At 43.3% G+C, this 25,827-nt stretch overlaps 1 protein-coding gene across 1 annotated transcript in view; it reads right to left on the bottom strand.

Annotated features, from left to right (window-relative positions):
- Positions 1-5,522: 5,522 nt before the first annotated feature.
- Positions 5,523-25,827, bottom strand: part of LOC108577670 (endothelin-converting enzyme 2-like) — a 77,078-nt gene continuing 56,773 nt past the window's right edge. The window contains 11 exon segments of the mRNA XM_017940858.1: positions 5,523-5,622; positions 6,201-6,277; positions 6,374-6,532; positions 6,613-6,899; positions 6,968-7,023; positions 7,097-7,197; positions 7,302-7,478; positions 7,567-7,753; positions 15,390-15,568; positions 15,664-15,762; positions 16,843-16,974. Of these exon segments, the coding sequence (XP_017796347.1) occupies positions 5,523-5,622; positions 6,201-6,277; positions 6,374-6,532; positions 6,613-6,899; positions 6,968-7,023; positions 7,097-7,197; positions 7,302-7,478; positions 7,567-7,753; positions 15,390-15,568; positions 15,664-15,762; positions 16,843-16,974 (1,554 nt within the window).

Genomic DNA, 25,827 nt, shown 5'->3' with positions numbered 1-25,827 from the left:
AATGATTGTGCACCGCGTTTTAATTGCGATTACGCTTTCAAAAAAACCTCCTACGTTTACCACGTACACTCTACCTCTGTGTATAAGTAGCGGTACATTTCAAACGTGTCATTTTTAAATATCCTCCGTCTGTTTCTCTTCACTCGTTATTCCTAATTAACTCTAGCTTTTTTCAAGCGGCAGGAAAACCGGTAAATTGGGGATCGTAAGGTGAGATACAGGAGGAACAACGTTAACAAAGAAAGGAGCGGATGGAAAAAGAGAGAATCGATTGGAGAGATTGAAAGCAGCAATTCCCAAAGGTGGAATTAAACGCTCCCATTACAAACACTGTAATTTCCTCGAGCGCATCCACGCGTGTCCCGCGGATATCGGGAAAGTTTCCACGTTAAAAGTTCGCATCCGGTCGCGATAAAACCGCGACAAACGTGCTTCTCGTAATCGATGTTCTCTCTTCTTCTCGATCGAGGAAAAATATCGGTAGATAGAATTGTCTATCAGGGTGGAGAGTATTCGTGGGGAACGAAGACGACAGAGATATACATACTTTGTCCAGTCTGGTGGAGAATATCGTTTAAATGCAATGGAAGTTTACCTGTGTTTTTCTGAATTTCAAAAATTCAGGCAGAATTGTAAATATTATACTGTCTCGCAACGTAAATTTAAGTAAATTAGGTTGAACTGCACAAAAAAAAAACAAACAGACGCAGCATAACGTGTAGTTATAATTGTTATGACATGTAAATAGAACGATAAATTTAGGGTAAATATAGGAAACGTATAATATAATTTATTTCATGGTATTCTAACAAGCAAACGTTGAATAAATTCCTAATTCGTATTAAAAAAATTATTTAACACAATAATTTCAGCTTTATTATGATTATTCTTGATAAATGACCACAGGTCAACTTGATTTTCAATCGTTATAGTCTTTAAATTCAGTGTGAATAGAGAAAATGTGGCATATAATTCATTTCACGATATTATAACAAACAAACGTGGAATACATTTTTCATTCGTGTAGAAAGAATTATTTAACACGATAAATTTAGCTGTACTATGGTTATATTTAATCTACGACCACAGGTCAACCTGATTTTTAATCCCTACGAAATTAATTTAACCACGAGTAAATAACGAGAACGCTAAAACCTATGTTTCCATTGAAGAATATTGTAAAAACGTATAAATTGTTATATGCAATGTTATAACAAATTGTCGGAAGTATAAATTTATAACAAAATTGTGAAAATTGATAAATTATACCGTGTTACGATATCGGAAATCTCCCGCGAAAATCTCCCGCGAAAATTTCCCGCCTGACCTAACCGACGATTTTGCTAATGACTTTGGGGAGAGGGTACCGCAGGCATATAAGGACCCCCCGATGTCCCGCGAATTTATTCACCCTTTATACTGGGCCATAGACACTTCGCGGCGTATTTTGACCTGAAGGTTCTGAGATGTGAATAGAGTGGTCGGGGGCTACTAGCTAGCCTAGGTCCACCCTGTACACACTCAGCCTTCTTGTAACACTTGTATACATTAGAATCAATTAGAATTTCTATTACTAATTATTAAACAAATTTTAACAATTACCGGCACTCGCTAGGCACGTAATATCAGACTTTAAATACTCGACTTCGAACTTCGGTTTAGTCATAATTCTATTAATGTTATAATAACGTATAATTTATTAATTTTCACAATTTTATTATTAATTTATACTTCCAAAAATTTGTTAAAACATTACATATTATTATTTATACATTTTTGCAAGTTTCTTTGACAAATAAGTACGTTTCAACGATCTTATTACTTTCTCGTTGTGAAATCAAGTTCGGAGGATTAAAAATCAGGTTGACCCTTGGTCGTAAATTTAAAATAGCCATAGTGAAGGTGAAATTATTATTTTAAATAAATGTTTCTATACGAATTAAGAATCTATTCAACGTTTGTTTGTTGCAATACCATGAAATAAATTGTATTATATATTTTCTCAGTTTAGACTGAATTTAAAGTTCGTAAGGATTAGAAATCAGGTTGACCTGTGGTCGTAGATTAAAAATAGCCATAGTGAAGGTAAAATTATTACGTTAAATAATTGTTTTTATACGAATTAAATATTGATTCAACGTTTATTTGTTGCAATACCGTGAAATAAATTGTATTATATATTTTCTCAGTTTAGACTGAATTTAAAGTTCGTAAGGATTAGAAATCAGGTTGACCCTTGGTCGTAAATTTAAAATAGCCATAGTGAAGGTAAAATTATTACGTTAAATAATTGTTTTTATACGAATTAAATATTGATTCAACGTTTATTTGTTGCAATACCGTGAAATAAATTGTATTATATATTTTTTCTGTTTACACTAAATTTAAAGTTCTGTTTACATGTTATAACAATTAGAATGTAGACGTTTTTTACGTGGAGGTAGGCCGACTCTATGTGATAAACAATTGGCAACCAAACGGTGGCTCGCTAAAGCGATATATTATGAAATTAAATTAATCACTCAATAAGTATTAACATTAGATTGTTTCCTCGATATGGCCATGGTGGTCATCAGTGACTGGAGTGCCTCAAATGTTTAGAATAATTAAAATAAAATAAATGTTGTCAACTAAAAATTTTGAACGTCATAGCTAACTAGACATTATTTTCCTATCATCCGACAGCAACCTGTAAATCTGGCGCGACAGTGAACGTGTTAATAAGTAAATGTTGTTCATATTACATCGTGTTTGATATCATTTTCATCAGAAAAATATGAGCAACGTGTTAAAAAAAAATTGCAGATAAAAAAAAGTAAAATTAAAGAAATGATATTTTTCTATTATGATTTGTCGAGCCGTGTAATCTCGTAAAGGAAACCGACTGGTATAGCGTTACACGCTTCACTGATGGGCACAGCAGTGACGCAGACCTAGGCGTAGGACCATCTATACTGTCACTTGTAGAATCGTCGTGTTATCTCTGTAACTAGCGGAATAGATACTTAATAAAACCCTATTCCTACATAATTTCTAAGGATTCCCTATATCTGCGTGGGAAGTATCCTTTGCATCTGGCTAAGACTTTTGTTTCATCAAACAAAATCTTGTGCCCTGTTTCCAGGTGATGTTCCGCGATTGCGGATTGTATGTACCCTAGTCTAGTGCACATTTCGTTACCGCTATTCTGAGAGGAAAATAAACACCGCCACTCGTATATAAACCATATTTATTTGCCATATGAGTTATCAGCCATTTACATTTACAACGGTGTTTAAATAATGTGACTTTATGCTTTCGATTCGACGAGGGACACCCGACGAGCATCGTCGAACGATCCTTCCTCTAAATTTTCTCTTTCTCATGGTCCTCTCGCTACCAACAGGATCCTCCAACGGAATTTTCTCCGTTGGAATTTTTAAAGAGGAGATCGCGACCAGCCGCGTCGAAATGTCCCTCAAATTGCTTAAGTACTGCTTAAGAATATCACAGATCGCGATTCTTGCGTAAACGCACTAAAATTTGTAACAACCTTCGCTAGCCGTCGGTTCGCGACGATGAAATTTCCGCCGGTTCGCGAATTTAGATCCATTTTCCTCGCGGGCACGATTGGTTGCTCTCGCGTGTTACGCGAACCACAGGCGCCTTCTTTCGACGACCAAATAGGGGACAATTTGCGAGGCGTTGCGACGAACAGCCCACCAAAAATCCGCCAAAGTACCAAGCGAGAACTGTTCCGTTTGAAGTATTTTGTGCTAGGAGTATAAGTTCCGAAAATATCCTGGAGAGATACTTCAAGTTTGCTAGAAATTTTCTCGGAGAATCGTAAGATTCGGCGCACGGTGAATAAGAACCTCTCTTATCGCTACAATACGGTGCTAATTGAAAAAGGATATCGTCCGAAAGCATGTTGAGAAAAAACTCGAAAGGATAAGTGTGTTCGTGTTGGAATAAACGGTGAGCTGCTCGTCGGGATCGGCCGGAGTGAACTGAAACCCGATTTTCCATCGAGAACCGAGCGAAACGGTGTCACGAATAAAAGCGAGAAGCGTCAATCGAAGTATTGTTTCTTTTTCTTCGTGCTCGTACCGTGTAAGAACAGAGCGAAATTACAGGTGAATAGAGAAGCGCGCGCTAACCAGCCTGGTCTCTTTCTAAAGCCTCGGCGTAATCAGCGTAAAGTTTCAGCCGTCTCTCCTCAATTTCCTTCGAAAATCGAATTAAGCTTGGCACGTCGCATTAATCCTTCGTGTCTCTTTACGCTGTTGTCCCGAGGCAACTAAACTAAACTGAAAAAGGATCGTTTTTACTGGGGGAGGGGAAACTGGGAACGCGTTATTTACAGAGTTTACAGACTAACAAGAGCGAAGACAATCGGTGCGCGAGAGAAAACTAAATGATCCGTTTCGTTAAGGATGTTTCGCAGTTCGTCAATCGGTTTGCACTAATTAGGTAGCCTGATTGACCCTCCTAAACCGTTCTTCTTCGATACTTTCCGATAGGAACGATCCTAGAGATCGATTCGACGGCCTCTTCTGTACGGTTTCTAGGTTGAAAAGACGGCGAATCGGAGAGATTTACTCGTCCAATTTTCCTAACGTTACACTCTCGTATCGATCGCGCATACTTCATTTTTTTTTGTTTTCTTCTTTTATACCCATTAACAGGTGTGCCACGATGTGATTGTTCGTGTCTATGCCGAGAGTAACTCGTTCCAAAGACGCTACTGAACAATTTGTCGATCGCTAATTCCGTCGGAGCAAGCTTACCGATACATTCTACCGATTCGTCGCAAACTAAACGGTCGAAGCGCCTTTTCTCTTTAAAGTTTACTTGTTCTGCGCGCGTGTGTGTAGGTGTGTGTATCTTTATTTTTCCATTTTTTTGTTCTTTTCATTTGTCCTCGTATATCACACTCTTCCTATTCTTCCCCCTCGCTCGTTCGTTCGTTTGTTCCTTTTTTTTTTGTTAGTTTATTGCTTTCACTAGAGTATATCTAAGGTCCTCTAAAGCGTCGTAGGGAGAGATATTAACATTTAAACGAGCTCACGACCGATTGGAGAAACGCCTCTCTCCACGGTTACGATTCTTAGACTCTGAAAACGTTATAACAAGCTTTCGTCTTCTATCGATCGATCCTTCGTCATCGTGACCGAATTCGACCGTCGATCGAGTGGAATCTTCCTGGCCACGATGGTTCGTGTCGATCCTTTCATACGTCTCTCTTCCCCTCTTCAACTCTTGCTTCTTATAGAATTCCTGAGAAGAAAAATCGATCGACATATGTATATACGTATATATGCACACGTGATTAGACGAAGTTGGATACCTTCTTTTATCCTACCTGGATCGATTCCCTCCGACGCAGGATCGCTCGACGATTGCTGAAAAAATGATTAAACCCTTCCGTCGCTTGGGTGTGTCCAACTGCGACACGTCGTTTTCCAAGTCGAGTCCAAATGATCGATTTATCGTTGACGATACCAGACATAGTCGGCAAAACGATTGTCCACGCCTAATCATCACCAGGTGGTGCACTTGTTCGGCGGGTTCATTTTCGTTCCGATAGGGCAACGGAACGCGTCCGCGAATGCTTGCGAGTTCATCATTATACCGTTCACCCTAAACGTTACCGTGGAATTTCCTTGATCAAGTCTGGCCGCAGGTGCAGCTCCGAACGAAATTTAACCCTTCGTAGGCAATCTGGGTCTTTGTGAAATTTCACTCCCGTATCGAAGACTTAAGGGTTTCACGGCACGGAGCGTAATTGTTATCGAGGCTTTCGGGTGAAAGCTGTGTCCTTATGGAAGTATTCCGACGTTTTCAGTGTTTCACGAACTCTACTCTTTCCATAAGAACACGGCTCACACTCGAAGGCATCGATGATAATTCACACCCGTATTTCTTCGAAACGAATTTTGATTTTTATCGAAAGAAATTTAAAAAATTTCATTTCAGAAGATTTTCAGAGTTTTCGAACGCTTAAAACAGTGAAAAAATTAAATTTGGACGCGAAACTACCCAGTTTGCCTACGGAGGGTTAAATTCAATTGGAAAGCTACCGTCGATACTTCTCATATCGTTCTACCCAAATCTACGCTATCGCTTCTCTACCCCCCAGAAAAACTGACTCCAGCTTTGAAAATTTTTGGAACAATATTTGAGCGAAAAAAAAGAAAAAATTCGGAGGCAATAGTTACCGTTCAGGCTGAGGCGTGTGATAATCGAGTTCCACGGAGAGAATGTAGGCCTCGGCAGTCATATTGGAACAGTAAATCTGGAACGTAATCACGTGGATCATAAAATAATCCCAAGTCTCACGTTGATAACCTTTTTGCTAATCTCGGATCGATGAAAAGTAGAGCGTGTTTACCTGGGCGGCGCTTATGAAGAAAAGCTGGCTCGGACGAAGTCCCTCCAATCCGGGAAGACTTCGATCCTTCCCGTTCGTCAGGGTGTGCCAGGTTTTATAAGAGATCTGCAGCGCTCCGATGTCCGCGACATTTTCGTTCCTCGTCACGTTCCAATCGAACTGTCAACGTCATTTCTCACGTCGTTAGTAACAAACATTAAAAAAGAAAAAGAATATCGAAATGAGAAAATCTTCTTCACCTGTACAGCAACGTCGTTCCCATAAAACTGGACCTTCCTCCAGAAACTTCTAGCGTAAAGCCTAGCAACACACTCGATCCTCGCCTCCAGTCTCTTCCAAGACTCCGGCGTGATCCATAGCCATTGATCGACGTTCAAATCCGGGTCTAGCGGCAGTCGCCTTCGGTGAAGGTCGAAAGCGTGAAGAATCTCGTGACCTATCACCGATCCTAGAGTTGCGTGAGAAGCGTAAGCTGGACCACCGTCCCAGGACCAAGACCAAGCTGTCATCATTGCCAGAGGAATGCCTGAAATTGTATTTCACCCATTTCGATATGACGTCGTTAGAAATGAACGCGTCGAAGATCGTTCTTACCGATCGTGTTCGTCGAAGACTCGTAATAGGCGCTCACGCTATAAGGATGACGACGTCTATAAAACAAAAATCCGTTTAATCTTACACTTGATCAACCTAGGAAGAAATTGTACGAGAAGAACTGCTCACTTTTCCGTCACGTTTCTTCTCAAAACTTTATCCTCCACGGTGCGTATCTGTCGGAAACGCGTCAACACGCTACGGAAGAAATGATCCGGATCGATCTCCACCTGTCCGAGTCGGTGACGGGAAAGCGTAGAAACGGAAGTACGACGATGAAACAACGTATATACGCGTATTGTTCGCATGCAAAGAAGCGTGAAGATAGCCTCACCTCGGCCATTTCGCGGGCCAGCAGGCTCTCATTGTAGAAACCAGGCCATACGTGAAATCTTCCCCGCAACGAGTTCAGCTTCAGCAACGCCTGCGTCCTTGTCTCCTCGTCTAGCCAAGATTTCACCAGTATACGCTCAGCCACTGTCTCTTTCACACGCTCGAACAGCCCTTCCACCTGTTCATCACACCGTGCAACTTCTTTGCCAAATGTTCTCAGAAAGACAGGAGCAAGGGGAGCAAAGATATACTTTTCATCGTCTTACCCTGTTAGCTAGGGTCTCTAAATACTGCGGAGTGTACTGCTGCACGTAGAGAGCTCCCACCACTTCTGTGAACACGTCCTTCGTCAACTTGAAGCAAGAAAGCTCCCAGTCCTTGCTCGCGGTCACGTTCACGATGTCGTGTAGAGTGTCCGTCGCGTACAACAGTAGCAGTCCGTTGTGAGTGATCCTTGATAAAGAAAGATTCGTCGTCTGAGTATCCTTGGTGAACGATAAAAATGCTTCTCGTGAAATACACCCTGTTTCGATTCTTTCGTTTCACCCGGAGAATCGTAATTCTCCGGCGTAAGTACTTACACTTGTGTGAAATAACAGCCAGCTAGTATATATATATATAGATCGGGAATATATATTTCACAGGAAGGATAATGGCCTAGGGAGGCTATAATAATGAACAGCTGGTCCCGAAAGCATAACGAATTAGCATTATCGATTTTATTGGCCCTTGTCATGGAGAATTTATATTTTCTTTCCGGCGCCGCTTGCACGTGACAGTAATAACGAAAGGATAGACAAAAGTTTGTCTCCTCTGGGAATTGCGGTTAAAGGGTGGTTTTCTACGCGCGGGCGTGGATATTCGGGCGTTCAACGGGTGGAAATTTCTCGACGAAGGGTAATGGACGAATTAGGCATCGATTTACGACGCGTGCTCTACCAGTCGGTATTAAAATTTATGGGCCAGCTACGTTTATTAACCGGCCGCAGCGTGCACAGACTTCTCTCCTCGTAAATGTTACACCACGAGCTAACGACCTGCTCCACGCTTAACCCGCGCTCCCATTCTCGTTCGTTTTCCGTAAGATTAATTCCCGCCACGGCTTAGGCGATGATTTACAATAAATCTTTCCGACGGAACGGGAACGAGACGTTAGACATTGATTCGAAATTGCTGAAACATTTTTCTAAAGAAGAAAAATTGCAAACTTCTAAATTGCTCGCTTTTAAATTACATAGACGACACTTGCAGAATTCACTTACTTGTTTTTGCGAATTAAAAAGAAAGAGAGAGAGAGAGAGAGAGAAATGATTTACGATTGTAGGGGATAGTAGAGGGAGATGAAAATTGTAGGATCGTACAGCAGGCAGGTTTCCAAAGAGCGGAACAACTAGGGACATTAAGGACGATACATGGTCGTGCAGAAATTGGCGGCAGGATGCGAGAGTCTCGTTGACGTGCGCGCGCGTGAATACCTTCGGCGGTAATTATCGCGGTGGACTATGCCTGTATTCATCCCCCTTCACCCCAGTTGCGTCTGTCTGTCTAAGGGAGATAATAGCGAGCAACGAGCATAGGCTGGCAAGAGTGGCGTTTCGGAATCCCGAATGTTTGCTCTGCTATCAGTCCGTTCTGCTGATATTAGGGTAAACTGGCTTCGATGTCAATAATCTGAAGCGGCTATCGCGTGTTCCTCTCCGATCTCTCCCTTAAAATCGTGATATAATTATCTACAAAGCGACGCCGATGCGTTGACCATTTTCAGTGGGGAAATTCCGTAAACAGCGTGCGTGCACGATGAGAGAGAACGAAGGCGAAGGAAGAGCTTTTTGTTGCAGATAGAGTCGAAGTGTTGTAGATAGAGTCAGAGTTACGGATACAGTCGTCGGAGTGTTGAAAATATAGTCGGAGTGTTGTAGACAGAGTAGGAGTATTATGGATAGAGTGGCAGTGTTAGAGGTGCAGTGTTGGAGATATAGTCAGTATTGCAGATAGAGCAGAAGTGTTCTAAGAGTCGTCAGAGTGTTATAAATAGAGTCAGACTGTTGCGGATAGAGTCGCAGTGTTAGAAATGGAGTACTGGCGATAGAGTCAGTATTGCAGATAGAGCAGAAGTGTTGTAAGAATCGCCACAGTGTTATAGATAAAGTCGCAAATAGAGTCGCAATGTCAGAGATAGCGTACTGGAGACACAGTGTCGCAAAAAGTGTCGTACGAGTCGTTCAATAGTTCTCCAACTTGTCTTAGAGTTAGCAAGACTTCTTTTACACTTGTCCGAGTTGCACAACTGTTACCTTATCCTTGCAACTTGTGTCAAATTATTATTATATTAATTTATCACATTCTGCCAATTGCCAAAGCATCGCTATAAACAATTGAAAAAAAAAACGCTTAACAGCAAATTTCCTATTAACATCTCAACCAAATCGTTCGATAAAACAACACAAAAGGTTGCGGAATCTGTTGCTTGGCATGGATGCTGTGCACCAAAAGAATTTCACCTTGGATTTCCTGGGAAGAATAAATTCCTCGTGTTCGCCGACCGAGTAACCCGAGTTAAACGCCACATCCGGCCACCGTTTTTACAACACACAACTTTTCCCCTCTTTTTTTCCACCGTGCACCCGAGCTTTTCGAAGCGATCCAGAAACTCCCCTGTTACCTAATTAAATTCGATTCTCCGACAGAACGTTTTCTTGCTACCTTGAATTAACACTTTTTTCCCCACCCCCCTGAAGCGAACCTTTCGTAAACTCGGGTTACCCACGTTGCAGCAATAGGGGATGCTACGTTTCTGTTTACCAAAGGTTTCCACTCTCTTGTACCCGGTTCGTTCCGCGTGATTAAAAACTGCCCCGTGTTCTGGTAGACACGAGAGATTCCTTAACAGGGTTAGAACATCGTGTTGTCGTTCACCAGACGCTTGTACACGCGACTAGCATGCATGCATTATGTAAATTCATCGGTGGAGAACGGCGACAGAGCAAAGTCTGCCGGTGTGCTCGGGACGTTCAACGATCGGGTACGTGTGCAATCTGGCCGGCGGTGGAATTCAACCGAGCGTAGTGAGAACTTCGTTTAATGTAATCAGTACGTATTTGGTAATCGACGCCGCTCTAACTTACTTCGAGCATGACTCCGCTCGATCTCCCCCCTCGAGCCGCCGTGATAAAAAGTGACGATGGTCGTGTTGCTGTTATTGGGATTTACTCGTGGGAATTTTAGTCGATGTAAAAACCTGTTACAGCCACGGTAAAAATATCTCCGAGTCGCGGTGCGACGTGAACGAATGCAGGCTGTATTGTAAATTATATCTTCCAGCCAGTTCGACGCATTTCAACGCGATTTAACACTACCATTCGTATGAATCAGGTCGATCGTATATTAGACCGTTTTTATTCCTTAATCAAAGATTTTTCGTACTTTTGCAATCGTATTTTTATCAATTGCAACTAGTTTCACGTTTTTATATTTCGAGTCGAAATCGACGCAAGTCAGCCTCGAGCTAAAATTAGTTTTCATCCGAAGATCAAAGAAATCTGTTTACCTTATATCCGGCGTGAAATGCGAGAAAGTTGAGATAAACGAATAAATTTTCAAAAGAAATTTGAACAGATACGTAAATAAATAAATTTGAATGTATAAATAAATTTTCATCAATTTAAAGTAACAAATAGTCACGAACGCGATATTTTAAAGGAAATATTATACTCTCGAGTGTTTTATTCTTATTTTTATGACAGAAACTGTGCGGCGACCGGCCACAGATCTCAATTGGCCGTTTCTCCTTTTGTCTCTCGACCAAAAACACCGCGCCAAACTCTGCGAAATTCGTTTCGAACAGAGATAACGCACGAAACGTTCCATTTTTTCCTTTTCCACGCTACAAACAAGCCGGGTGAATTTACAACTCGTCGACGATCGGTATTAACCGAGTTGCGTTTGTTTCGAATTAGCAAAATTCTTAGCAGATCTCTCCTCCCTTTGCCGAATACAGAAAATAACGAGTTGGTGACTCGCTTAACGAGCAGATTAATCGAGCGAACGGAAGGCGATTTAATCGCGTTTCGATTGGCTCGTTAATCGAGCCAACAAATAATTATCTCTCCGCAACGTCGACGCTTCCGGTTCTAGTGTACACTCTTGCACGCTGCGATATATCATCGAGCGTATTATAGGAATCCCTGGCTACGATCGAACCATTCGAAACGGCCAACGAAGAACCGTTTTTCTCCGGTCTGTGCGGGCCGTAGGGGATTGAACAATTGCCGAGAAATCGAGGAATACGCAACGGTGAAACCGCGACGGCGTCACCGACCATTTCAATCGCTGCACTCAGCCGTTTCTGAAATTAGCACCGGTAATTAGAGCGAGGAAGGAAGCCTCGAAGCGCGGATCATCCACGCTGTTCTTCACCTGCATTATTCCTCGATAAAGCGATCGCTGTTACGAATTATTCCACTATTTTTCCTCGTTCGGCCGAACGAATTCGTTTATCGACGCAACGCGATTCTTTCGCTCGACGATAATTCCGTTCGGGGAACATTATTACCGGCGAGGGGGATGCGTAACGAAGACGAATGCGCCCCGAAACACAGCGTAATTCAATTGTTCCGGGCAGGTGACTCCGCCTCGTTTCATTAATATTCCTCCACTAGCAGATTTCACGGAAGCACGGACGATATACACTCGCGAAATTCGCCAACTTCCGAAAACGCTGCTCCGTTATCGACTGCTGCTGGCGTTATAAACAACGCGTAAGTAAACGAAACCCGGCAAATTTCGTATAAACAGAACCGAAGCGAACACTTGGCCACAGTTTTCACCGGTGAAATAATCGCGGAGAATCCAAGCTTTACCGTTATTTCTCGCCGACCGTAGGTAGAGTCAACTTCAATTTCAACGCGGTGGAAAAAAGCGAAATTTCCATTAACAAATAGTAGTTTTAAAAAAGAATCACGGGAAGCAACGAACGTCGCCCGGAGAGATTGAAAACCGCGTAACCTAATAAATATTTGAATCTCGCGCAACAAAACGAACTCCCCCGGAAACGAGCGTAAAATCAACAAAATCCGCCAATTTCCAGCAGCTGTTACACGCGAACGATTCCGTTCGGCTCGATGGAATCGATTAGCCGGGTGTAATCGGTAAAAATGTCGGTGCACGCGCTATAAAGAAGAAAGTTACGTAGCGTACTGGCGCGTGAATCTTTCCGGCGCAGCAAGGGAAACGTATAAAAAAAAGAGGGGAGAGATATTCCAACGTCGATATTAATGCGGCAGTTTCGGGAGAAGAGGAACGCGCGATCGTAAAAATCGCCGGTAGAACGACAGTTACTGGCTGTCGTTATTTTTAACATAACCTCGGTGGTTCGGTGTTAATAAACGAGTGTGTACTCGTTGCCCGGCCTTCGTAATCACGACTCGTTCTGCCATTTTTCTCGACGTTGTTTCGATCGACGTCGCGACGCTGCGTGCACCAGGAGGCACGCGTGAACCGTTTGCCCTTAGGATAGTGATAACACTCGTAGTACGTATTAGTCGGAAGATCTGGCGCACCAGGAGGACCCTTTGGCCGTTGGAAGCTCGAACGGCTTACTCGTCAAAAGAGTACAAACTCTAGGAAAAACGAAGGCATAAAGGACAGCGTTCCCGCACAGTTTGGTCAATGGTTTCACCTAGCCCCGCGCACGTCATAGTAAAAACGTCCTCTGTACGCGAATCCTGTAAAATATTAATAAAACTACTTTTGCACACCGAGAAAACGTTCTTCAAGATTCCTCTTTTTGCTGCGGCATAACAGTACGGCGAATGCAGGGCCGTATTGACTCAGCAGCGCTAAAGTCAAGCGGCTCGGTAAATAAACAAGAAAAATATAATATATATACAGTAGCGCACACATAATGCGGACGCTTATGCGTGCACCACTGTACTCTGTTTCACACGGCACGCTCGAACTCACTCCGAAGTCCCATTTCCAAGAATTGGTGGGGATAGCGACGGACGCTTAAGTGTGCAAAAATGCGGACGCTTATGCGTGCACCACTGTACTCTGTTTCACACGGCACGCTCGAACTCACTCCGAAGTCCCATTTCCAAGAATTGGTGGGGATAGCGACGGACGCTTAAGTGTGCAAAAATGCGGACGCTTATGCGTGCACTGCTGTACTTTGTTTCACACGGCACGCTCGAACTCACTTCGAAGTCCCATTTCCAAGAATTGGTGGGGATAGCGACGGACGCTTAGGTGTGCAAAAATGCAACTATATATATATAGTTGAAAGTATTGTAAGAGTAAGGAATTACAGGCGCTTAAAATAACCGATGATAAAATAACGTCGGTTCGCTCGTCGATGACTAGGTGCGATATTGTGTGGGGCGTTGCCTTTTTCCCCTTCTTATATGGTTCTTCGGCCGTTAGGACCCTGCAAGCCGTGGGGTGGGGGGTGCAGCCTGCGCTCGTCCTTGTCTAGGGCCCCCTACGGCTCGGGTCCTGCGGTCGTTGTCTAGGCGCGTCGCACAGCGCCTTACAGTATACACATTTATACACAATTCCTTCTTGAAACCCGTGTAATTTAAGGCGTTGTACGACGCGGCTAGGCGTTGGCCGCGAGACCCAAGCCGCAAGGGGCCTTAAACAAGGATGACTGCTGGCTGCACCCCCACCCCAAAGCTTACACGGTCCCAACGGCCGACGGAATATATAAGAACAGGGAAAAGGGCAGCACCGGACACAAAATTATCAATAGTTACCAGCGAACCAAGTACAGTGTTATTTTAGCCGTCCCTTTAAACGCTTGTATATTATTCGTCTTACAGTCTATACGATAGAAATTTTGCTATGGGTCCAAAACGACCCTGCATTCGTCTCCCACGTCCGTCTAAAACCATTCGCCTTCCGAGGGTTAATTAACGCAATCGATATGTATGTATTTCTGTCACCTCCTAACGAGCAGATTTATTTTTCCGCCGCGATTACGCGAAATTAAAATTCCCACACGTCATACCCTCGGCGTGGAATTCGATGAATTTCAGATTCGCCGATTATTAAATCCTGTCGGAAATTTTTCTCGCAATTTTTCGTTCGCGATACTAACAAGGAGGAGGAGCAGGAAGAATTTACAGGAGTGCATCCTGGAATACGCAACGACGGAAATCGATTATTCGAAAGGAGAGTTCACTGTGTTCTACGATTTGTGTAATCAGCTGTTAAGTCAAAAATCACGCGGCGTTCGATTAAGCTCCGACACGACTTTAATATTCCGCGGATCGAGCTTAATGTTGCGGAAGCAGGAGGAAAAATCGAATTCCTTTCTGGTGAATATACGAGCTGGCTTCTCGATGCACCTTTCGGTGCTTCCTGACCACGTCCAGTTAGTCCGTAATTATTTGGCCAATATGGAGCAGTACCGTGTAGTTTATCTTTGCTTCAATATTTCAGCGTAATATTAAAAAATGGTTATTATGGTTTATAACTTATAATTTATCGTTATATATCTGAATGCAAAATTTCGTATGTCGAGTCGAATTCATAACAACGAACCACTCTTGGACATTGATTTCGACTTTTTTGCTTCTTTTCAACCCTTTGCTTTGCAACGAATCGCACTCGTGGTGCAAATGATAGTTAACCCTTTCACTGCTACTGGCGCCTTGAAAATTTGTTCGCATTGTGTTATTAGAGCCTTTTGGCGCACTTCCATATTAATTCAAGCTTTAATTTTATCCTCCGCACCCTTCCACGTTAATTCGATAAAACAAATTTTAAAATGATACGGCCATGAAAAGACAATTTCACAGCCGCTGTGGAGCATCTAAATCTGCCACGCGTGTGTGTACCAAAATTTGCCACAGCGAAAGGGTTAATATGTGACAAACAAGAATCTTGTCTCCCATAAAAAAATCCTCCACTATCTTACTCTACATCCTTGAATCTACCAAATGAATCAGAAGTAAAAACTGTTACACTATCCGCGAGATAGAAAGTTGCCCCTTTAAACGTAGAAGATCAATTCTCGATTAACCGTCGAGTGGGAGTGCCTGGCGAAGTTTCCCAGGCGATTGGTCGAGTCGTAAAGTCGCGTACTCACCTCCTCGAGAAGCGATTCAGCAGTTTGCCAAGGCTGCGGAAGTAACGGGGCGCGGTAACGTAAACGTAGACCAGCTGATCTTCGTAGGCTATGGAAGATCGATCCCGGTCGTGGCTGTGATTGTATAGATCGGCAGTGGCAGTGCCTAGAGTGGCGTTCAGCAGCGTCCCCCACCTTATCTAACCCAGGAACCAAGCAAATCATTTTTTCTCCCTCTGGGTCCTCTACAACGTCCTTATTCTGATCCACGGTTCGCGCGTTAACGTCTACTCACATAACCGAAGCTCTCCTGTAGATAGGACATATTGAAAGGGACGTAAACCCTCTGATCGACGTCCACCCAGTTGTACAGGTCCTTGTGCTTCGGATAGATCTGCCACGTGAAAGGGAAACGTTGTTGAATAGACGGTATGGCGTGAATGGGCGGAGCGTGACGCCTGGGTATGACCAAATTCGAGAATGTATAGTCGCTCGAAGCGATATAGCGGGGTCGTACGTTAAAGCATTAAGCGACGACGTCGACTGATGCACCTACGGTGGTCATTTGTGAACCGATATTTAATATTTCTGTGTACAATCTATCGTTGTGTTTGCTGTCGTTAGAATATCGTGTGATAGATACACGATTTTTACGATTAATAATAATTTGCGTACTGGTAAAAAAATTGAGGCGCAGGCAAGTTTCTTGAATATACAGCAATGGGAGACGGAATTATTGTATTTTTTGGCGGTAATTTTCAAAGAAATCCCGAGGGAAGTGTTATGTTAGAGACACACGATTTTCACGCTTAATAATAATTTGCATATTGGTAAAAAAATTAAGGCACAGGCAATTTTTTTGAATATATAGCAATGGAACACGGAATTTGTACACTTTTTGACGGTAATTTTGAAAGAAATCGTGGGTGATGTGTCGTGTGACAAGCACATAATTTTTAAAATCAATGGTAATTTGCGTATTGGTAGAAAATTTGAGGCACATGAAAGTTTTTTGAATATACAGCAATGGACGATGGAATTTGTGAAGTTTGAAAATCTAAGCATTAAGGGATTAGACAATGCTCGAGCTCTTTATCTCCCTCAAACTACTGTTTCAGTGCTCTAATCACATCTACATTGACGTCAAACTAATCTTACGACCTTACTACATCGCTTCCATCGACTGTACACTAAAAACGTGAATCATTACAACACATACTGTATACTTTATTGTACAAACAACACACATTGCGGCGTATTGATCAAAAATGGCAAACGCGAATTCACTTTATACGAGTTAATTAAAAGGAAATTTTACTTCCACAAATTTAATATTCTCGCATCGAGTGTCTCTGATATAAGAGAGAGTTGTTTCACGAGAGTGTCATGTATCACCAGTGTCCTCAAATTTAATTAACGTAATGTAATTCGATCAGGAATATTTTTTACAATTGTGAAAAACCTTGTGATTTACCTTGCTGAGGGAAAGACAGAATTGCAACAACAGATCGATCTCCATCGCTCGATCCTTCGGATCCATCGTCCTCGGGAGGAGGCCATCGACGATCTTATAGATCCTCTTCGATCTCTGCTCCTCCATCTTTTTCTGCAATCAATCGACATCTCCGTGAAGAGCACCCCGTGGATAGTTCTATCGGTGAAAAATTTATAAGTACATCCTTACGAAAGAAGCGGAATACTCGCTATCCTTGGTCACCGAAATGATTAAGATTGATGATTGTAAAAGGGAAAGGATGAAGGAGACGGAGGACAAATCTGTTATCCGTGGGCACAAAAGGAAGATTGATCGTCCTGACACTTCTAGATACGCGAAAAACTGCCACGATGAGCGGACAATACGAAAATTCCTAAGAAAATTCCAAATCTACGAACGACACTTTCTTCTCGTCCTCTCAGAAAGAACCAAATCACAATTGTTTCTTGCCACACAGATCTCTTCCAGTTACCAGCAAACGTTTCTTACTCCCGATACAACAGAATACTGGAATTGTTCGAATGTAAATAATTTCTAAGATCGACGAACGCCTTCCGGCGCCTCGAAGAAACAGAGGAAAAAGGGACGAAACTGATCGAAAACCAAGGAGATAACCATTGAAGACACCGAGGAGGCTACGCGGCCTTATCTTCGGCACACTTCTCGTCGGTGGAACTTTTCCGCTCGAGGAAGGCTTTAGCCTGCCCGCGGGAATTCGCGTCATTTCTGGATGAACTTCTCGAAATGTTCGTGTATGCAGCGTAACAGCACACGACTATCGAGCAGCTTTTTCCTCTCCTCGTCCTAGGTGCAAAGTTTCCGCGCGTTCCCTGGAGAACGGAAACAGAGATACCTGCGGAAGCTGAGAGACCCAAACCTATCGTCTTCGTCGGCAGTTTCACCACAGTGGTTTCGAACGATGGAAAAATCTGAGGATTTGCTCGGAGGAATGTCGATATAATTGATCTGATTTCTTGGAAACTATTAGCTGCGGAAATGAATTCTTCCCGACTTTTGGCGGCAGTCGACGTTTTATTTCAGAAGAATGGAAATAGATCATTCGTTGAAATAATTTCTATTATTATCGGACTTTTTGCTATTTTTCCGTGAAAAGGACTTGGAATCATTTGTGTGAATCCAGTCGGAAAGATTTCATTTCTAAATTCTCCTTTGGAATTAAGAAACTCGGTGGCTTTGAATCAATTTGAATGAATTTATTTCTGCATCTAATACATTCTCCTTTGAAGCTAACACGTTCACTATGCAGATATTTAGCATAATTTCTACTTGCGTGTCTGGAGAAGCGTGAAACACACTATCTTAGGATAGTCTTTTTTTTTATCTATTTCTCAGTTTCTGTTTGCAACTAAAACAAAGTGGGAATGAAACAAAGGTGCGCACGACTCGTTGACAGATAAGCGACGAAGAACAGTTATAAATTTCGGGGGAAAGCGACACTAATTCACTCTACCTGTGCATCAAATGTGATGTATGGACGTGTGACAGGAAGGGAGACTGTGCATCGCATATGATGCACGGGACAGTGAACGTGTTAATATATGTATATACATCGCCATTGTTTGGGACCACTGTGGATTGCAAGCTGGACAATAATTTCACGGAAAGTTGATGCCAACTTTAAGCCACATTTAACCCATTTTCTCTTACTCTGATCAACCTAATCTACCAGATTTATGAAAAATTAATAGCATACTCCGTTATTAAAATTACCTAGAAACTTGTTCAATCGTTTCCCAAAAATCCGCGAAAAAACGTACACTTAAGATCGCCACGATAACAAAGTCCGTCAAACTTAATTAATTCGATTTTTTCATAAATATTTAGTTTTTAGGGATTGTGAGGTTACGCACGTGTTTATTAACATTCCCTCGATTACTACATCTCCTCCACGCTTCAACCGGAAGAGCCTTGGACGAAGAACCGCGGAACGGAAGCAGGTTGATGCGTGAAATCCTTTATCGTCGTTGCAACGCGGGTATTATTAACAGTTGGTCGAATTAAAAGGAGCATTGACGTCGATGGGCATCGTTATCGAATTCGTTAGCGTCGAACAAAGCGGTAGATTCCATTTTCTCCTCCCTTCCTGTGCTACCGTGTCATCCATACAGATTACCACTGTCTCTCCCTTCGACATCTCTCTTCTCCGCGACACTGTGTCCACTCGCTCTCCTCTCCGCGATCACGCAAAAATAACGCGACCCAATTTCGACGAGTTCGCCCCTCGCGAAGATCGAGGCATCGATTCGATCCGAGTGCCACTTCAACCTGCACAGCGTTCCCTCTATTCAACGCGTTCTTCGTCGGCAAATAAATGAAGTCACGGGGGGCGAGAGAGCTAGTCAATGGGTGCTCGCTTAGGCGAATGGTATGGTAACTAAAGCAATATCCGGCCGCTCGGGTTTTATTCGCGGGGAAAACAGACGGGGAATTGGAATCGCGGTCGAAGAATTCGAGTCTGGAGAACGTCGGTGATGGAGAGGAAGGAGCGCGAACGAAACCGGGGAGGAAAAATTCTGGGGAGAGAGAGGGAACGTCTCAATTATAGAAGACTGGCGTCGTCCAATTGGAAAGTCGGACACTTTTGGCGCAGAGTGAAAATTTCGCCAAATGAAACGGAGAATCTTCGAATTTCCTCGACTACGTAACGAAGACAGGTTTATTTTGAAAGAAATTTAAGGTAATTCTTGTTGCAATTATCCGGAGAATTCACGTCCAATGGGAGAAAGATGGGTGAATTATACTGGAGTGCATAGGTAAAGGGTTATCGCCAGGGAAGTTTATTTTTAACGAAATTCGGGGTAATTCTTATTGCAATTATCCGGAGAATTCTGTGTCCAATGGGAGAAAGAGAAGTGAATTACATTACAGATAAAGAGGATCACCGGGGAATTTTTCGAAAAAAGGAGAAATTTGTTTACTTTCAACGAAATTCCAGATAATTCTTGTTGCAATTGTCCGGCGAATTCCACGTTCAATAGGAGAAACAGAAGTGGATTATACTGGAGAGTATAGGTAAAGGGTTATCGCCAGGGAATTTTTCGAAAAAGGAAAAATTTGGAAACAGAGAGACAGCGAAAGGTTTCGAAACTCGCGGAATGAAATCAGGTCGATGTCCTCGCGTTACGTCCAACCCCCATGCGAACGCTGGAACCGAATTAATGAGCTGGATTCGATTACTCGTCTCGATGGCCGGCCAGATTTTTCCCTCGACCGCTCGCTCAAGTGTTGAAAGGGAGATTTAAAAGCCTCCGCTGCTCGATACTCCGCGAAACTACCAACTTTCCCAGATTCCCACGTTTCCCTTGCTTCGTAGAAATTTCATTTGATCGTTACAGGAGGGGAAAAAACCCCTTCTGAAATATTCAGAAAGGAGAAATTTGTAAGGCTTGAAATTTCTACGCGTTTCGTATCCTTCTATCGATCCTGCGTTGACCTTTCACCCTTTCGCAAATCCCCAATTTTACAAGCTATTCAGCCTGTTTTACCACCAACTCGTGTATCACTCCTAGTATTTACAATTCATAACGCGATTAAACGCAACCCGGAGTTAACAGAGAGAATTCACCGGGGCTTCGTCCCGGTGTTTAATCCAAAATTCATATAACGGTGAATCTAGGCAGAGAGGGTTGAAACAACACCCGCGGTTTTACCTAGAAATTTTTACGGCTCGTCAGACGTGCTGCCCGTATTAAGAGATTCCCTTAATAAACTCGCGTGGAGTTGCGCGCGAATCAATAAGGTGAATCCGATTAGACCACGTCCCGTGGGTTTATTTGCAATCGGTTAGAGGGTTTAACGATTAATCCGCGATGGTGGGAGTGAGCTGTAAAAAAAAAAGAGGAGAAAAGGGAGAAGAAGAGTAGCCGTTTTATTTCCGCGAAGCCCGTGTAAAATGCACGGCCGTGGCTTATACGCGTAGGAATATAAAACGCAGAAACGTGAATTTATTAAATCCGCGGCTGCAACAAAGCCAGCCGCGTGGCTGCTCATCGTTTTCAGGAATTAAGCAAAGTGGAACGTGTCCTTCCCTCGTCCACCACCTCCCCCTTCATCCTCTGTGGCTTGGTAATTAACAGAGGAAAGAAAGAGCCTCGCAACGCGAAAATTGCGTGGAGGCTGATCTTAACGAAGTGACTAGAGCGATTGTCCGTGGACTGTGAGGACGTTGGTAAACGGTTTTTCGTATTTTTCAAGCGGGTGGAAACGGTATTTTGATACGGTGAACCGTGTAACTTCGCTTTTTATTTCGTTCAAGACGAGGAAGAGAAGTTCCGTTGCATTTTTTAAATGGCTGGTATTTAGAACGTGATAATTTATTCATTTACAGGTTGCCTCGTTTTTTTCCCCGCCAAGTGTGTCGTTAGATTCGTATTTAAACGAAAAAGGATTTCGTGTTTGTTGGATAATGCGTGTGATTCGATGTTTTTTTTTTCTTTTTTTTTTTGTGAAACGGAAACATAGGAGTACATGATTTTCGATACTTCGATCTATAGAGAAAGCATAGGTCCTTTTCCCTCACGTCGACACAATCAAAGATCTAACCCAACGTGACAGAGGTTACGCGAGCACCGTATCCAGGCCACCGACACATCTAGCAAAGTCATTAATTTAAATTTCAATTCGATTTCCATGTCGCTGGTCCCCAGGAGCGACACAGCCCGGGAAGAAGTCGCGCAGGGGGCGACCTGCCCAAGCGAGGGACGCAGGTGACGTCCTATATCGTGATCGCACTAACAACCACGCGCGTTCAGTCAAATTTCCAACGTTAATTAGGGTAGTGGCAGTGATATAACCACGGAACACGTGCCAGAAATGAACGCGGGCAATCGAAGATTGGGTCATGCTGGCTTGAGAATAAATCGGGGGTGAATGGTACTCCTAACCAACCACGATCTCCCTATGCGCTCTGTCTCTTTTCAGGTGCACTCTATCCACGAGCGCTCTCTCTATGCGCTCTATATTCGCGCGCTCTCTAGTTCACGCGCTCTCTAATTCACGCGCTCTATAATTCACGCGCTCTATATCCACGCGCTCTAAATCCATGCGCTCTAAATCCGTGCGCTCTCTAATTCACGCGATCTATATTTGCGCGCTCTCTAATTCACGCGCTCTATATTCGCGCGCTCTCTAATTCACGCGCTCTATATTCGCGCGCTCTATATCCACGCGCTCTATATCCACGCGCTCTATATCCATGCGTTCTATATCCATTTCGCGCGCTCTCTAATTCACGCGCTCTATATTCGCGCGCTCTATATCCACGCGCTCTATAATTCACGCGCTCTATATCCACGTGCTCTATATTCACGCGCTCTCTGATTCACGCGCACTCTATCCATGCGCTGCTGTTCTTATGATATCCCTGTTCAGTTTGAAAGCTCCACGAAGGACGAAAAGTTACCCCAGAAGGCAGAAACAAATTGTTTTTTATGGTATTACTATTGATTCGATGCTCGTTTACGCGTGGAAATAATTACCGTGGAAAAAGGGAACATCGTGAATTGTGGTAGTTGTTCCTGCCGTTTTAATTGGAATTGTTTATCGTCAATATTTGCAATAGAGACGTGTGGAATGTTCGTACGGCTGCCAGTCCGTATTGATTTTTTTCCTTTCATTTCAGAGCATCTTTAATGCAACGTTTACCTTGCATTTTTCAAACAATGCCAGGGATTCCGTCGTCGTTCTTTCTTTTTCGAAAGGGATTCGTCGAAAAAGCAGCAACGTCACGGTGGGTGGCAGCCAGATTTCCCGCGATAAATCAGAGGAAAAACTGCTTACGCAGATCCATAGCGAGACGGGAAAGCTTTTAATCCGTCGGGTATCAGCCGTTTGCCAGTGAAAGCAAAGCGACGCGACCCCGCTGTGCACTCGTTCGAATATCCACGAATCGTGCCGCTAATGTTCCTTTGGTTTCTCCGGACAATGAAGACATTCAGTTAAATCAGCCAGAAACCATTGGTAAAGGTTCGACGTAGAACAAAGTGAAATCGTTATCCACGGTAAAATGTCGTTTATTCGTTCCTTAAACTACATAGTAATGTTAATTTATAAGAATTATCTCCGGTATATTTCCACAGCATTGTATATACATATAGTATAACTTCTAATTACCTGTATTTCGCGCTGTTTCATAAACAACGCATTCAGGGGAAATTTCGTTAAAAGCACATGCGTATATGCGAGGGTGTTAAACAATACAGTGCGCGTTATTCGTCGCGCCTCATTAATCAAAATCGACGAAACATTTGCGCCAGACCATTGCCACAATTCGGAGACGTCATTGATAAATCGGCCCAGCCTAATCGAGCCTAATCGACTAATATACCAAGGAAATGGTAGAAAATCACAGAAAATCGTAGAAAATAGTTCACAAATTTCCATCAAACTCAAAATAATTTTGAATAAAATTGTTATCACAGAAACTCACTGATCGCAATGGAAATAAATTCAATTGCAGCTGGATTAATTTTCACTGCACCTTGGCAGCGGCTCGTAAATCGCGGAAGGCAGGACAACGCGTGGCGTCGCCGCGTGTATCGTCGCGAGACGAATGGTCCCAGGCGAGGCGTGACGTTCGAATCGCGTTCAATTTTTCCAAAAAGTGGGCAAAACCCATCGAATATCGAGGTCCACGAGTGCACCACCACCAGGCAACGACTTGATATCGCCAAGCCAGGAACCGTAACGATATTAATATTCATCCCGCGTCACGGGTCAATATCAATGCCCCGTTTTTCTCTGGCCCGTGGAAAATTCGAACTGTGACATTTATTAAATTTAATCGAACTCTTGTATCTAAATTAACGATCTCCGTTTGCCACCGATGAAACACCGGAATTACATCCGCTTCCGTCGGGATAACCGACGCTTTTCTTTCCACGTCCTGGCAACCGGCGTGGAAATTTATGCGCGTTAATTGCTCGATTCATCGAACCGACCGAGTAAATTGACCAGATTTACCGAATCCCTGTATATTTATGGTATTTATGAACCGAACCTACTCGCTGATTGCGGTGAATTACACGGAGAGCTTTCGAGGTAACCACAAAAGGACTTAGAAGCACACACGTTCAACAGAATCATCTGAATGACGTTCGGAACGCGAAGTTTCCTCCAACAATTTTGCACCGAAAGAATGGAACTTCACTTCCACCCGTAGATCACATATTCACGAATCGCTAATTAAACTTGCAAGGTTTCCAAAGGAACGTCTCCCTTTCCCGCGTCCAATCAGAGCCAACGGCAAGCTCGAAAGGATGAAAAAAAGAAGGATTTCCCTTTCAACCCGGTGATACGTCGAGTTTGATTTCCATTCGAGAATCCAACGATGAGAGGGTAGAGCAACGAGAGGCTTGACTTCGAGAGGGGATCGGTGTAATTCCGGCGGAAAGCACCGATTTGCCTGTACACAATCCTACAGTTTAAGTAGGCCAAGCCAGTAGGCTATTTATTCGCTGGACGTGGCCTCTCTCTCTTTATTGGCCCGAAATTTCACTTCGTCGTTAATGCACGTTGCACAGAGATACAAGTACCCGGCGTCGACTAGTTTTAAACGATCGCATTTCAACGAAAGGCACCTGAATACCCATAGACGTCCAAACACTTCGTTCTAAGCTCTAGGTGGCAAATTGAAAAAACAGTACAATCATTTATTACCGTCACTTCTAACACTGCTTCAGTTCTCTCTTCGGTCTATCAACTCGTCGTTCAGTCTCGATGCCCTGATTAATGCTCCTCGGGACGTTAACTCCGGTGAAAAATGGCGGCGATCTCGCGGCAGATTTTGGCCGGAACGACGTTTCAATGGGAAAGAAAAGCATTATTTAGGAACATGGAAGACTTCGAAAGGCTGCATTATGGAAAATAACGTTGAACGAGGGTTATAAATTATCCTTAGAACGAGCTAGAGGATCTATTGTTAGAGCTTCAACTCCATCTTCAAGCTTAGCACGTAACTCTGGTTAATTAAGACTTGTTGTTTCCGGTATAATTACTCGGGTTTGACTTCAACGCTTCTTTTCGAGCGTATTTTTCAAAACAACCTAGACCCTCTCTTCCTTTCTCTGGCTGAAAAGAAAAAGGAAGTGTATAAGCATCTTTTTCAAGTCTCCAGAAACTCCGGGCCACTCCCGCACTGTGCGCTCGTGGTTCATTTAAACCGGCGCGCCGCAGAATTCGCCGCTCAACTTCCCTTCTTGTTTAATTGCAGCCTGGAGATAAAAATTTATCTCACCCTCCGGCTGCCACCGGAGCAAGTGCTACGGAGCCTGGAACGGGTTAAATTTGTTTAATGCTTCCCGGTTTCTCGATGCATTTTCTCGAGGGCGAGAAACTGTGCTGGAACTGTGACAACTTTTCTTCTCTAATGCATATCGTTCGGAGGGCTCTGGGACGAATCAATCGCGCGAATTAAATTCCAACGACAGGGACGAAAAGTATCGTGAAATTTTCAACCGAGGTGAGATCGCGTTTCGACGCGTCCTCGAACCGCCAAATTCGCTCGTCGACCGACTTTACAGCGGTCTATTTAAAACTTCCATCAAATTAATTATCCGAAAACTCCCACCTCCGCGTGCTTTTTCACGCTCTACGAAAGTGTAACACGGTTGCAAGGGTTGAACGGCCCCCTTTTCTCTACATCGAGATCGAAAATTCACCGTAATCTCCGGTAATCTGAGAAAAGGCGAGCCACTTTGAAAGCAGGATTAATTATTGAAATTGGACAATTAGCGGCGTGCGTTGATCGAGGAGGATTTAAAACGTGGTCCGAGAGATATTCGATAAATAATCGTGGTATTCAGTTACGGTTGAATAGGCGATAAATTGGAAGGTCCTCTCTCCCTTTCTACGTGGTAATTCCACTTGTTACTTGCAAAGAATACTTAGCATAAGGATCGTGTCGAGAGACGCGATTCAGCGGTAAGCGAAGGGAAAAGAGTCGAC

The sequence above is a fragment of the Habropoda laboriosa genome, unplaced genomic scaffold (assembly GCF_001263275.1).
Source record: "Habropoda laboriosa isolate 0110345459 unplaced genomic scaffold, ASM126327v1 scaffold871, whole genome shotgun sequence".
NCBI classification, from domain to species: domain Eukaryota; kingdom Metazoa; phylum Arthropoda; class Insecta; order Hymenoptera; family Apidae; genus Habropoda; species Habropoda laboriosa.
The sequence above is the reverse complement of the archived record's forward strand: the minus strand, read 5'-3'. Positions and strand labels throughout refer to the sequence as shown.